This window comes from Phalacrocorax aristotelis, chromosome 3, assembly GCF_949628215.1.
Source record: "Phalacrocorax aristotelis chromosome 3, bGulAri2.1, whole genome shotgun sequence".
Taxonomy (NCBI): domain Eukaryota; kingdom Metazoa; phylum Chordata; class Aves; order Suliformes; family Phalacrocoracidae; genus Phalacrocorax; species Phalacrocorax aristotelis.
The window spans coordinates 22,695,807-22,711,149 of NC_134278.1; the positions used below are offsets into that span (position 1 = coordinate 22,695,807).

Below are 15,343 nucleotides of genomic sequence, written 5' to 3' on the forward strand. Positions count from 1 at the left end.
TGGCTATTTAACGTGATTGGTAACCTATTCTTAGGTATAATCCTGTGTAAAGATACATGTCTTATGTTGTTAACTCTCTAGCTGAACACTGGAAGATTCTTTCATCAACTTAAGAAGGCGGCAAAACAATCTATGCAGGAAATAAAGCATGAAAAATACATTAATCAAGAGTAGTGTTTCTATAATGTTTGTTTTTTCATTAGGTAGCCTTTATTCTGATGAAGCGCTACGGCTGGCTGACTGTGAGGCCGAGCAGAAGTGACTGAAGCAGAATTCAGATTACCTAGCATTGGAAAACAAAACAGGAGGGGAACAGTAGTGAACACTTGCACTTAAGTACGATGCACTGGACCTATCATGGAGTTCTCTCTTCAGAGATTGTATTTCCCATGGCACAACACGAACAGCTCACCAGGACCAGATGGTATTCACCTAAGAGCTCTAAACCAACCGAGGGATGAAATAACACAACTGCGAGCTGTGGAGTGCAGCCTCTCACTGGGAGTTGTCTCTGTGTCAGGGGATGGGAAGGTGGTGAAGCGGCTAATTTCTACAAAGTGTTCCAAGGGTGATCTAAGGAACCTGGTATCTTTGTTCAGTAATTCAATAGGAACCATTGCAAAGAAGAGAATGAGCAGATAAATGGAAAAAACATATTGGGAAGCACTCCATTAAGCTTCTGTAAAGGGAAGACATACTTCACAAGCCTATTGGTGGTTTTTTTTGAGGAACTGGCAAATAAACAGACATGGTGTACTAAAGTGCGATTTTAAATTTCATTGGGGGAGAAAAAGCTCTCAAAAAGGAAGTCTCATGGGCTAATAAGATCCTCATTCGAATGAATAAGTAGTTAAAAGACAAGAAAGAAAAAAGTTTTTCTTCCAGTGGAAGGAAATCGCCAACACAATCCTACAGGACTTTGTGCCAGGATCCGTGCTGCTCAGCAAAGTCCTAAATGACCTGGGAAAGGTGATGAATAATGGGGAACAGAGACTGCTGATTCCACTACAGTTATCACAGGGACCAAAACTGAAAGCTGACTGTGCAGAGCTGCAGAAGAGCACCGCGATCATCAACAACTTGTGATAAAATGGCAGATGAAATTCCATGCAGGGCACTGCAAAGCAGTGCACATAATTACTTAAACTGCTAAGGACTGTTCAGAAATGAAGTAACGGTTCTATGAAGATGTCAGCTCAGTACCCAGTAAGGAGTTAAAAAACAACCAAGTTATTTGGAAAGGACTAGAGAACAAGTCAAAACACACTTTGAAAAATACATGGTGAACCTGCATTTTTAGTAACACGGGCAGTTTTGGTCCTCCTATCTCTGAAAGGATGAAGCAGACTTGGAAAAGATACAGGAAAGGGCAAAATGGGTATAAAGAGAAGTTTCTTTATGAAGAACGAGCAAACAGGACTCTTCAAGTTGGATGTGTTCTTTTACTCTTTTTTCCCTACTTCCTTACCTCTACAGGTCTTCCTCTGCCTCTCATGTTACTGTGTTCTTACCAACACTTCCATAGTCTTCCCAGTCCTGCAGACAAATGGAGGGTTTGAAATACAAGCTGTTGGGATTTTCCTTCCTCAGTTGGAGTTAGAGGGAGGGCTTCCTCCCATCTTCCCATACTCCTTCTCCAAGGCAGGAAATGCATAAGGATTCACTGCCCCCCACCTCAAAGGGAAAAAAAAAAATCCTCCTTTGAGTTTTTTACCTCTTACCTGCATCATAGCCTTGTCAACAAGATTTTTATTGATTATCAGACACTGTCTTCTCCAGTTTGGAGGCAGAGACTGCTCTCAGTGCATGGCTTCTCTGTGAATTAGGAACTGCTGTGACAGATTGCCCCACCTTGAAGTTACTTTCAGAGCTGACTGTAAACTCCTCCCATTTCACAGCTTATAGAAATCTCAGCCAACTGCTTTTCCCTGAAGGCAAGGTGGTACTACTAGTTCAGCTTGGTTCGGTCTTACCTGTCATTATGGGAAGACCCTGTCAACACAGAGCACAGGCTCTACAACAGCCAGGGGGTGCAAATGCCCTGCCTGCATCATCTTAAAATTTAGCTCTGACCAGCTTTTGATTGTGATGGAAAACTCACTCCAACTTCAGAGACATGTTCATGGATTCCCGCTCACTCGAGCCAAAGGCAGATATTCAGTTACCGAGAGATGCACTGCTTCAATCCTTGGCTCATATCACTTCAAAGGCCGGTGCACAGTTGCGTTCAGGAGCAACAGGACTGATGGGCTGCAGGCTGGAAGCTGCCCTTTGTATAGGCTCTACAAAGACTTCCCATTAGGTGCATATCAGTGCATTCCTACGAACTTCTATACAAAAGCCTTTCACTACCCGAGATGATTTTGTTTTTACACTGGTCTACAGGAAGTGTCCAATTACACAGATTACGCAGAACCCTCCTTTGTTTGGCTCCCTACAGACTGAAGCACTCATCTTCCTTAAGTTAGTGTCACATATTTTTGTGAGCATTAAAAACTCTGTGGAAGGCTGAGCGTAGCATTGTGGAAAAAAGATTGCCAGCCACTATAAAAATGCAAAGCACAACCAAGGGAGGGTGCTTTAATTTCAGATAGACAGCTGTAAAATTGCTTAGCAAAGATAGTTGGAAATTTGTTTGTATTTCTTCCCAATTGCAATGCAGAGGTGAATGGCTGTGTACTGATAAAGCCATCTGTCTTGTGGGTGCCTGGAGGAAGCCTCTGCACCAAAGCAATATTGCCAGTTTTACAGTTAATATCCTGGTGCACAATACTCTTGAGCTGAGAGTTGGACTGCAGTCATTTCCGCCGCCTTAGGGCATACCATAGAACAGCACGCTCAGTTGTAATGACTCTCGCTCACAAGCACAGGCTGCCAGATTGGGAAAGGGAATGAATATCCCCTGCAGGGCAAAATGGGAATGCGAGTGCACCGTTCCATGCACTGAGATAATACTCAGGTCCATGGACTCAGATTTGAACCCAGAGAAGAGAAGGAACAGCAACTGTGGGTAGAATGCTTTCATTGGGTAGGTTTTTCAGATGACTTGCTTATCCTGGATATTCACAAAGAATAACAACAATTTAGGGACTCAGGGAAACAAAAAAAAGGTGGCAAAGACTGGCCTAGTTTGGATTTCTAACAGATAGTTTTATGGTTTTTGTGGTATTATAGGGTTCTTTTCAGCCTTTTTTGGTTGGCTTCAAACAAAGCACCATGCAAGAGACTGCTCTACAAAGCATCTATGACTTCTGGATACCAGTAATTACTACGATTTAGATCAGCCGTGGACAACTGAAGCTGCATCAAGGTTAATAGAGAGGACCCTTAGTTACTGTTCAAAAGCCTCATTATCCTCTTAGAGGTAACTGCTCATCGCCATCTCATCTTTGTGACTTTCACCTTCCTAGTTTCCTACCACTCTCATTTGAAAGTGCAAGTCTCAGGTTATCCATGAGAACGTTGTTGAGCACAGAGCAGAATGGGCCTGTGAATCACCATTGCTACCTTCAAGGGAAAAGCTACACTCACGTAGCCCCATCTCTCCTTCCCTCCTGTTCACATCACCTCTGTAAGTCACTGTTGCCAGCTGCTTCCCAGGATCTGCCCATCTTCAGATTCTCATCCTATGGTACCTCAAGGTAGTTTGAGATGGCTTTTCACTCTGGGAAACAGGGCAAGGCCTTGCAATTTATGGAGAAAGTGGATGGGCACGGGACTTCTAGAAACACGACAGTCAGCTAAGTCTTTGTGTCTCAGGTACCCTGAAAACGACACCTGAAATGTTTTTGGCTTCGATATTGAACTTTGGTGTTTTTTGCTTATGCATAAGGGAGTCAGACTGAAAGAAAGGATGCTGCCAGGGCATTTTGACAGAAACACTGCTTTTTTTCCTAAGGCTTCCAGCATAGGGGAGAGTTAAGGAACCTTCTAGAATCCTGCAAGGTATGTTCTGAGAGCCAGAACCTGGGAGCTGGAGGCTTTATGCTGTTTGTATGCGAGGGGTTTATATAGCCACAGGTCAGATTCTGGCTAGGGCAATTAGACTTTCCTCAAATAAAGCAACAGAACTGCGTTCACCAGCTTTATTCACATTGAGAAAACAAATCAATGTATTGCTCTGAGTATCTCTTCTCTTTGGCTCCTTTTCTTTTGCAATTTCCGTTTTCTTTTCTGCCTTTGAACTATGGGCTCCTGCAGCTGGTGCAGGAGTGGTACTTCCAGTTGCAAGTTGTTTTAAAATCCTTTTTCTTTCATGTTTAGCTCCTGTGCTAACTGGCCCTACTGTGACGTTGCTGGTTACTGGGCTGCTACGCTGTTACTACTCCCCTGTTTTCCTACTGTGTAGCTTTGAGGCCAGCCTGTGACACAGCCTTGACTAAAGGGAACCATGAGAGTGATGAACCACTGCAGTGAAGTGGGAATCCCACCAGCGGTTCTGTCTCATACAAGGATCCTCCTGAGAATCTGCTCCTGCTTCTCTCTGGACTGTGACAGCTCCGGGCAGAGAGCAACGGGGACTTCCCTCTACCATTTCTAGCTCTAACAGAAAATATTAAAGCTGCCAGCATTTTGATTCATGATACCAACTCCAACTTCCATGAGCAGCAGAAGTTGGGAGACTAAGCTGAAGTTCAATTAATCTCTCTGATGAATCCTTACACTGGTCTCCAACAGTATCTTAGGGTTTAGTTAGTTAATGCTAATACTGACAGTTAACAAGTCTGTGCTGTGGCCTGGAAATCTGCTCAGAGAACTGCTTCTGTACAAAACTGAAAATTTGCATATTCCACTGTAAAGTTGTGAATGCAACTTTCTAAGCAAAATTCTAAGTATCAAACCTGTTTTTTTCATCAGTAGCTAATGAACTTATTGCAAGGATCTTTCTACAACTACCAGCTGGAAGAAATGCAACATAACAGATAATGCACACACTAGACACCTTCATAACTGAAGTTATGGATCACATCTCACAGGAAACGAAATAAATATGAATTTGCCTTTGATGTTTAAAAATAAGGCATCTTTCAAAACAGTCATCCTTAATTAATGCAAATCATTCCCTGCAGAGCAACAAATTGAAAACACATTAGAAAATCTGAAAGGCTATTTACTTTGAATACTTTTCAATTATTTGGCTTCCCCTTAAACACATTCTAAAACACAATTCCATAATTTTTTTGTCCAGTGTCTTTAGTTTGGACTCCTAGCCTTACCTAAGAAAATTAAAGCCTGTTCTTGTAGTAAACTGAAGAAATACTATTTGACAGAAGCAGACAACCATTAGACATTGTGCTGTTTAGACTCCCGTGAAGTTACGTAGTGCCACATGACTTTCTGATCAAAACAAAAAAGGCATATAGGACAACGAAGTACATGCCAAATACATTAGTAATCTGCTAGATTATCTCAGTTTTCTGTTCTCAGAAAGGAGGTTATAATCAGGGAATCGCGACTGATTGATGTTATTTCTCTTTGGATCCCACAAAGATTAGTACTAGTACCCGATACCATTCAGCATTTTTATTAATCAGCTGTAAGTAAACATAGAATCACTGCTGGTAACGTTTGCAGATGACACCAAGATTAGCTGATAGTCGATACTAACAAAAGCAGCACAGGCACATCGACCAACCCAACACTTCCTAATCTAGACATAGTCAAAGAAAATTAACGTTAATACAGCCGAACAGAAAGTCAGGCATTTAAGAACAAGAAGGATGGAACCAGGGACTGAATCCTGGAAAGCAACAGATTTCAAGAGTACCTGACTACTATGACAAATAATCCCACGTGGACTCCCTATACAACCCTATGGCAAAAAGTGGACCCGCAAACAATGGAGTAGTGAGTACGAAAGCTGGCACCGCTGAGATTTTAATTGAAGTTCTATGTGCAGTCCCAGCACACTTGTCTCTAAATGGTGGGGGAAAAAATGGAGAGAATGTACAAGACAGGCACAATTTTCTACACAAAGACTGTAGAAAATGCCTTAAATCAAATAATGTAAAGAGATAATGTTTAGGGTAGCAAAAAGGAGGTTGCATTGTAGCTTGATTACATTGTTCAAAAACTTTCACAGACAGAAAATAGTGGCTAGTGAGGGACTACTTAATCTAGTGAAGAAAAGCATACCAAGAACTAATGGCTCCAAGTTAAATCTAGACAAATACAAATTTAAAATAAAGCACATGTTTCTAACCGTGAGAATGACTGAGTACTGGAATAAATGACCAGAGAAGGGGCTAAGTCTTCATTTCTTGATGTCATTAAATCAAGCTTGCCTGCCTCTGCAGAAGGCTTGCTTTAGCAAAACCCACAAATTGTGCTTTTGTCAGACTCAAGTTACTGGTCTTCACCCTGAAGTAAAAGGAAAATTTATGACTAGGGATCTAGATGGGGTCAGAGAAGATAATCACATGTCCTTTTTTGTCTTACCCTCTATGAATCTATCAGTTCACTAAGTGAATACAGAGAAAAAAAACTTTCTGAGTGACTTTTGTCATCTGGATAACAATGTGATCTGTAGCAGATTGTAAATCACCCAGTAATAAATATATGTCAGAGACTATCAAGATGAATATATTCTTGCAATGCCTCCTAATTTAGAAATTTAGAGTTATTTAATATTTTACACATTAATTTTATACTGGGTAATTGAATTAATGTGAAAGGGTTAAGCAGACAGGCTAATGAAACACTGTGCCGTGTACTTTGCTTAATGTGGTTGGAAAAATCAATGCACTTTGGTCTGTCAGTTAGCAATCACAGATTTAATTGAATAACACGTCAAGTATTTTAAACTGTTTACCAATGTAAATAGAATCCAGCACTATAGTAATGGTAATAAGCTAAGATGCTTTCCCTGAATTCCAATCAGATTTGAACATGACCTTCATTTTAAGCTCCAACATGCCAGATGCAGATCAAACAGCTATCATTTTGTCTACGGAGTTTGGTGATTACTCCAGTGATTCTAAAAAAAATATACTTGCTATTGATTCACTCTCTAGAACACAGGTAATGGGTAATCAGTTTGATATTCCTAGCAATGGTTACTCCTCCTCTGTGCGTTTATAGTCACTTCCACTTTATTATTGTTACCGACAGGAGGAATACGTCACACAGCAATCTTTTGCTAAGCCTACCTGAGAAGTGGTGGTAACACCCGATACTGCTTCAAAAGAACATACAGCCACTTTGTGCATGATACGAAAGAAACAAAAGCAGCAAGGCAGGGGGTCACAGCCCTGTCCAAGTTGAAGGAGCCTGCCACAGCCAGACCAGCACCAGGAGTAGGTGGTGTTCTGGTCGTGCAACATGTACAGTCCCTTCCTGTCCCTTTCTCAGATGCAGCAAATGAGTTTTTTGTTACAAGATCCAGATGCCTGCAGTGCAGATGTTTCCATCTGCCCTACCCGTTTATGCTCCCATAACAGTCAACATAAAGACATAAGTTCTCCTATTTCTACCATTGTTCTTATCCTAGAATAGATGTCTAGAAGCAATCAGTTATACTGGGCTGTAGAATTATATATTTAATCCCAGTGATTATAGTTCTTTAGGATAGGGAGCTCAGATGGAAACATATGCACTGTAGACATGTGAAGTCAGGAGAAATGAATCCCACCCTGCATGCCTCCAAGCTCTCCTTAGCAAGCTGCACTTAGCACTGCCTCCAAAGTGTCTACTAGGAAGAACCAGGTCCCCCCCGTTCTACTAGACTGATAATGTGTGCAACGTAAAATTACGATGCCATTTTTAACTATCAGCAGCCTTGCTTACCTGTTCTAGCATATTCTTGATTGTAGTTAAGTCTATTACTTTCCTCTAGCACACTGGCACCTCAGCTGTAACAGAAGTTCGCTGGGCTGGGTGCTGTGCAGCAGGCCAAACCCTGCATCAAATCACTACTGGTTTAAGAAAGAAAACAGATGAGAAAATAAACAGATTGATGTGGGAGCACACAGATACAATAAGGCAACATTAGTCAGCACAGTAGGCAGTTGTCTTAGCGTACTACTGACCTAGCTGTTGCCAAGCTTTTGGGCAGCATTGTGGCAAAGGAGAGTTTTAAAGAACGAAAGGAAGACGACAGAAAGACTGCTCTGTGGAGAGCTGTGGAAGGCATTGTGGGAAAAAGCACAAAGGTGTAAATTTGAAAACGTAGCAAGTGGATGATGGAAGCTAGTACCAGAGCCTGAGAGGATGGAGGAATCATCTGTGCACTGACTGAGGGACTGGTAAAGATCTTGAAAGTGAAGAAAAGCAGCCTCTAGTTGATACAACCTAGAGGAGCTCAGGGTTGATGCAAAAGAAAAGAAGGTATTGAACCACAGATTCATTCGTTCTCTATTTTTGTGTAGTCTTCTTCAATCTTAGATAACACTTACTTTTTTTTGCATTATGCATCCTAAAACAGGATGTAGCATTGCAGTAATAATGTAAAAGAGAATTATAGCTTACTTATACATTTTACAAATGTATACAGTTCATTAAAATGACTACAGATTATTAATTCTACATCGTTAAGCACTCAACTTAGAGAATGTCCTTATTAAAGCTATATATTTGACCTTGAGTGACTGTGATGCATATACACTCTTTTCAAATAATCAAATAATATATTTTTTTCTAGAGCTTTAAATGTAGGAAGCATACAGCATCTGTAAATTTCTGCTTTTTCTTTATGCTCATGCAGTGCTCTTCCCCCGTGGCTTAGTTCAGCCTACATCTAGCAGTTTAAGAATATATATTTTTCTCATCTAAGAGAAACATAGAGTAAAAATTGTGAAATACTCAGACGTTATAATTATCCTATTCAACAGAATTCACTTAAGATGCAACACAGAGGATAAAGTACTTAAGAGTGAAGCTAAATTAGCTGCATAAACATGAGCAACGCAGCCCTCCTTAGGTGCAATCTAGGGCTGAAGCAATTAATCACAAAATCTACATAGCTATAACCTGAGGTTGGCCTAAATATTAGATACAATGCATTTTTCCAATCTTAGTTTGCTGGTTTTTTTCACTACCATTCTTTGTTATTATACTTAATGTGTAGTGTACTATACAAGCATAACATACACCACTTTCCACTGGACTTCTGTGGACTGGTTTTATGATATACCAGGTATTACTGGTGCAATATGTTTTCTTTGGTCAAAGCCAGCTTAACAATTTTCTGCCTTAATGCTGCCACTCACCACTTTTCCCCTTCTTTGTCTTTTTTTTTAAAATGGTCTTTTTTTTCTTTTGAGATATCATTTCAAAGATTCAGCCTACTAAGTAGTAGCCCCTGCAGTGGTGCAGGGGAGAAAAGTCAGCTGTCACAGAAAACACATTAAAGAATTTATAACTCTACATGAATGTAAAGTACTATATAAAATATTGCACCACTTACGAAGCAGTAAAAATCTGTAATATTAGAGCCTGATTACCACATTACATATCCACAAGAGAGAAGAATTAAGGTCTTACAGGCAATTTTGAGAATAAAACATGTACCTATATATAGAGACAATGGGTTTGAACTTATACCCCTGCACACAAGTGTAGTGAGCAGCTATTCACTATGACAGACGCCCAAAACTACTTTAGCCTCTGTGGTCTTCCTTGCACACGGAGCCTAGGGAAGGGACCACCACCTACTCAGAGCCTGATTTCTCTCCCACTGTGCTGCTGTTCCTTCCTTATTGTGTAACATTTAATTATTCAAACTAGAAAGTTAACTCCTGAAGCCACATGCAGGCTACTCTCTAGTTGATCCTTAGATTCTTCCTACTGTTAAAGTCCATGTCAGTTTTAAAAACAAAATTTTAAAGATATGTCTCCCCAGAAATTTGAAACATGCTGGTGATAGTGTGTGTATGGTTCAGTCTGTACACAGAACTGTACAGTTCTCTGATGCAAAGTCCACTAAAAAACTCTTCCATGCCTCAGAAATTCCACTGTACTGCACATTCATTAGACTGAATGATGTGGAAGAAGTACAAATTCAGGACCATCTCCTTTGCCATTTTTGAGTTTAGCATGAAAACCCGAAGTGATCAATGTTTCATTGCTATGTTGAAGGAGCCATGTGTAGTAAAACGTAAACCACATTCTGTTCACTGATAGGTATTAATTTAAATCTTCCAGTTTTCATATCCCAGCTGTGTTGGTTATACTGTTGCTCAAATAAACTATAAAAGGTGTAGGGAGATTCAGCACCATTTGTTTCAGGGAAGAAGCACAGAAAGTGACCAGGTATTAGAATTCTGGTGTGTGAAATCTTTTTGACTCCAAATAGGATGTTAAACGTGGAACCAAATAATCCTTCCTCTCTGACATTTTTAGTACATTGCCTAATTGATATTATCATAGGAAGAGTAATGTCCATTTCTTTTGCGTTTAAACTAGATTTTTCTGCTGTGTTCTTTCATGTAATTCTCTTAAACGTCCTCATGCATGTTGCAGTTCAGCACACTGTTGTTTGGCACGTTTCAGAAACAAATACTCTTATGCAACTGCATTTATCTACGTTGACAATCTACAATTTATTTGCTTGAATTTCGTCCAACTTTCTAAACTCTCCAACATCTCAGATTTTACTTTATCCACCACTCTTTATAATCCCTGTTAGTGTAATATAAGCAGGTTTAATAAGTGTTCAGATTCAGCTCCTGTTGCAGGTCATTTACCAAAACATCAGGTATGACTGACTAACTAGCTACATTCTGAAACTGTTCCCAGGCTTGCTTTGTTTGGACCAGCAGATCTCTGTACAGAATATAAGGCTCTCAGAGTTGGCTGAAGTGAAAGGGAAAAAAGAGAGACTGAAAGCAATCTCTTCCCCATTAATACCCAATTCAAGCAAATTACATTTTTGACCTGAGGAATTTCACTCACATTCTGGAATTAGATTATTGATAGTACAAAATATTTCTGTTTGTCAAAGATACCCAAATCTGCTCCTCTGTATGCAGCTATTTAAAATCACTTTAATATTATGAGAAATGGCCAAGCACTGAAACAGAAATAATAAAGAAGCGAAATTAAAGCAATAAACAAAGCTGTGAGACAAGTGTGTCAGTGCTTGTGAGATGACTGTGTGAACACGTGCGTCAGGCTGGACTAGCTGGTGAGTAGGAGACCTGCAGAGCAGAGGGTCCAGGATCCAGGCTGGGATATGAGAGGCTGGGGGCCTGTGCTGGTATTCGAAGGATCTGCGAATGGGGGTATGCTTGTGAATCTAGGAAGTGAAGGCCCGTGTGACTTCATTTGTGAACTTGTGAAGATAACTGAACTTGTGTTTCATGTGAGTCCTGGCAGGGCTGTTGTCACTGGTGGTGTTAAAGGCTGTGGCAGCCTGCGCAGTCGGCCACGTGAGCATCATATGTGTGCGTGCGCACGCATGTGTGCGTGTCCCTGAGGTGTGTCCTAAGCCTCACTACCAGCTGAACCTGGAAACATGAAAGCTGCAGTCGCCTCCACCAGCACGGGACAGACAGACATCCAGGTGTCCAGGTACATCAGCCTTATAACATCCCTCACCACAGTCACTCGAGTATCAGGAAATGCAGGCACTACAGTTGTTTGTATGGTCCTAATTTGACCTGGTTTGTATTTGTGTTTCAAAATACTGTCTTTAATTACATTATCTCATTTATTTTTTCATATTCAGCGTATAGGACAGATGATGCTTACCTAATGAGTTGCTGTATATCTTTTTTGTGTGGTTCCTAGGCCTCATTTACCGCACAACATTCAAACCTTAATCTGAGGATGAAGCGACTAATTTTCTGTGGTGTCTGTCAATAGAGTATCTACGTGCTTCACATTCAAGTGATATTTTCTTCATTCTCCAGATCTGGGTCTGAGGCACAGCATCTCAGTGAAAAGTCACAGCTACAGTTCTGTCCCTATGTGTTAGCAAGCCAGGAGCATTAAAACAGGGAACAGTTTCCCCACTGCAAAGTCTGGTTTAAATATTTTTCCTTGCAGAAATAGACCTAACTGAAGTTCTCCAGAGCTCCATGCAGCTGCCTTAGCCATAAGACCATTTTTTCTGCACCTGCAATCCTTTGGCATGACATGGAACCCTTTAACTTCTTCAATTAAGAAGTCTGATTGTTATTTTATTCCACTTTTTTCAGCATCACTTAAAACAATGCCTTGCAATAGGATATATCAGGCAATATAATAAAATAAAACCCACACAATGTATATATAGTCTCATCAGTAATATACCTCCAAGCACATGTTGGAGGAGGTAAACATGTTGCCCCTGTCCTACTGATGAGGAAGCTAACACACTAGGATATGAGGAATGGTTTCCTCTGTATCACCTATCAGGTGAATGACTCAGCTGAGAGAAGAGCCTCTCACTTATGACATGTTTTTTTTCTCCAGGATTCCAAACCATTTTACAACCATAGATATTATATTGTGTCATCTACACATGGATAAATTCAGTTGCAGAAAGACTACACAGTAATCAGCCCCATAATTATGCAGTGAAGCCCATCAGATTGTAACAGGCTGGACCGTGGAATAGTTCTGAAAATGCCATCCAAGTTTCTGCATAACTCTAAACAATACCTACATGGCCCACATGTAGAAATTAATCTCTTTCCACAGTTTAGTAGTTTATTCAGCAAAAATACATTCCTCAGACTTATTGTTGCTTAAATTTAAATATAAAAATATATTTCTGTTTTTCAGGTAAACTGATATATATATATCACACGAACAAGAAAAGTCAAGAAATAAAACTTCCACAATGGAATGATTGGTTTATAAACAAAAAAAAACCCCACCACGGTTCTTAAACAAAATACTTGATACAGACTTTATCATTCCCAATAAGTCCTACAGTGAAACATACATACTAATCCAGCTGAAGACTCAGGCCACACAGCATATGCGTATTCTTGACCAACCAACCAAAAATCAGATGTAGTTATACCCTGTTTATTGTCTTCTGGAGTTTCTAACACAGAAAATAAATTAATTTACCTGAAGGTGTAGAAAATGTATTGACACTGCTCTTCCTGAACAATTGCTACTTGATTTAGAGTTTGTATATTAAATTTTAACCCTGCACATATGGACACAGGCAAGGCTTTATTTCCTGTTCTTCACAGGAAGGATATCTGTGATCCAGTAGTGGAACAGAGACGTGGCTATCTTGGTATGATCTGAAACAAAGAAAACACATTCCTCCTGAAATACCTCTATGACATTTCTGAACATTAAAGAGAGAGACTTGTGCGGACATCTGTTTCCATTCAATATTAGCATTTCAGTAAAACCAAAGCAGATATCGGAGCTTGAAGACTAATACATATGAATTTCTAGATAAACAGGTGCATTTTCTTTTAGGTCAGTTATTTGTATGAGAAACAATTTTGGTTCTATGTTTTGAGATGTCCTATTTGTTATGATTCAATAATTCAGAAAGAAAGGAGATTGAAATGACATGATCATATGGGTAAGTCTAAAGGAGTGCAATCTTCACTTTTTTCTGTCTGGAGAGTAATTTCACATATTATTATTTAACTTACAGCAGCACCTAGAAGCCCCAGATGAGAATGAGTTGTCTTGTACAGACAGCTGCATTAAAGCCTCAGAAATGCCATGGCTTCTGTCTTAATTCAGAGACTATATGTGACTTTATTTATTTTTAACGACAGGACTTTCTACAGTACTTACCCCATAATATCACATTTAAGATGATCTATAATGTTATGCTAATACAGCTTGCACATTTCATTTCCTTTTCTTTGAATGTTCGTTCAAAAAAAAAAGTTACATTTAATAATTTTAGAGCCTCTGTGTATCCAGGCTGTGCATTGTTGGCACACAGTAACTCTATTACTTTTGGTCTGCAAAACGTACCCCTTCCACCCCAACAACGGAGACTTCTATAAAGGACAACTCTCCAAAAAAAGGCAGTAAAAAGAAGCTTCTAGCTTTTCTGTGAGTGATAATTTCCTAGGCAACAAGGGAAGAGTATATTTGAGACTTGATACTAACCAACAAAGGGAAAATGTTAATAGATAATGGAATGGAGTTGATGAGTAGAAGCTGAATGAGTTCATAAATTAGGAGATAATGACTTTTTTTTTTTAATTAGGCGATCACCTATGCTTTAATAATTGATGTGAAATGAGAATTAAGTGGCCCTCATTTTAAAAGCTACAGTTTCCAACAGCAAATGGAACATTACTTCCAGTCACAGCTCTTCTCCTTTGCCTACTGCACTGTGCAGGATCATGAAGGAGTCTGGCTTCTTTTTGCAAATGGCCACTGACTTTCTGACAGGGATCAGTCAAGCCCCCATCACAAGAAATGCATGTCTAGTTGGCTTCTAAACATTCTTTTCCCTGCATTTATAGAAGAGGTAAGTACTTTTTGTTAAAGACTACCAAAATAATGGAAACAGTAACCAGACATTTTGGGTTTTTTTACAGTCTGAGAATGATGACACTTTGAAGAGCCATGCTCAAACAAAAACTCTTGACCAACTGCAACCTTATACGACTGCTGAAGTACAAGGTCAAAGGTAACTCGATGGAGTAACTGGAAGCACAAAACACAAGGTAACTTGATGGAGGATGACAACCAGACAGAACCACCAGTATCCCTTAACCACAGAGATTTTCTTCTTCAAGTACATTTTCTCATTTAAATGAAGGGTGAAGGATAATACCTGCAAAATTTTTCAGACCCTACCACCAACCTCATTAGACCTTTCCTTGATATGACGGCAAATAGTGGGATCTAAGAGCTTAAGATAGAATAGAAACATTTTTCTTTGTTGTTTCTTTTTTCTTTTGTTTGAACCATGATTCCCAATCTGAATAACATGCTAAGACGTGTGAAGAAAATACCAAAACTTGGTCTTGAACTACTGTTTTTCAATTTGTGGTCTGCAGACCTTGGGCTGCTCTACCATAGCTTTACTCTAAAGGGTCTGTAAACTAAGAAAAGCAAATTTATCACCAGTAGGCATAAACTTGCCAAGTGGCACTTGGTAGCCCCAGTGGAAAATTGGATTGTACTGTAACATATTTATCAGGAAATAAAAGATAGATAATGGTATGTTTACTTTGTAAATTTTACTAATGGAGAATGTGCACTTCTATGAAAAAGATGGCTCACTCCTCATTTTTTCCCTACGCTTTCCTTCCTTGAATTAGAGACAAAACTAAACGAAAAATAGCACCGATTATTATTCCTTTGATGCTGGCATCTTAAGTAGAATCATAACCATGGGAAAATGGGTTAACATATTGCTTCTTGAACTAAAAATAGGTTTGTTTCGTAAAAATAATACACCTTGCTAAAATTAAGAAAA

At 39.6% G+C, this 15,343-nt stretch overlaps 1 protein-coding gene across 2 annotated transcripts in view; it reads right to left on the minus strand.

The window, feature by feature from the left end:
- Positions 1-1,511: 1,511 nt before the first annotated feature.
- ERICH1 (glutamate rich 1) overlaps positions 1,512-15,343 on the minus strand; it is an 86,849-nt gene continuing 73,017 nt past the window's right edge. Inside the window, exons 6-8 of one of the 2 annotated variants that reach the window (XR_012659514.1) lie at positions 13,000-13,181; positions 7,786-7,913; positions 1,512-1,674 (exon numbers count right to left, since the gene is read on the minus strand). Coding sequence is in view for 1 of the 2 variants with exons in the window: in XM_075086915.1 (XP_074943016.1) it covers positions 13,108-13,181 (74 nt within the window). In the remaining variant the exon portion in view is untranslated. Of the gene's footprint in view, positions 1,675-7,785; positions 7,914-12,612; positions 13,182-15,343 lie in introns of those variants that run through there. The other variant, XM_075086915.1, reaches the window with a different exon arrangement.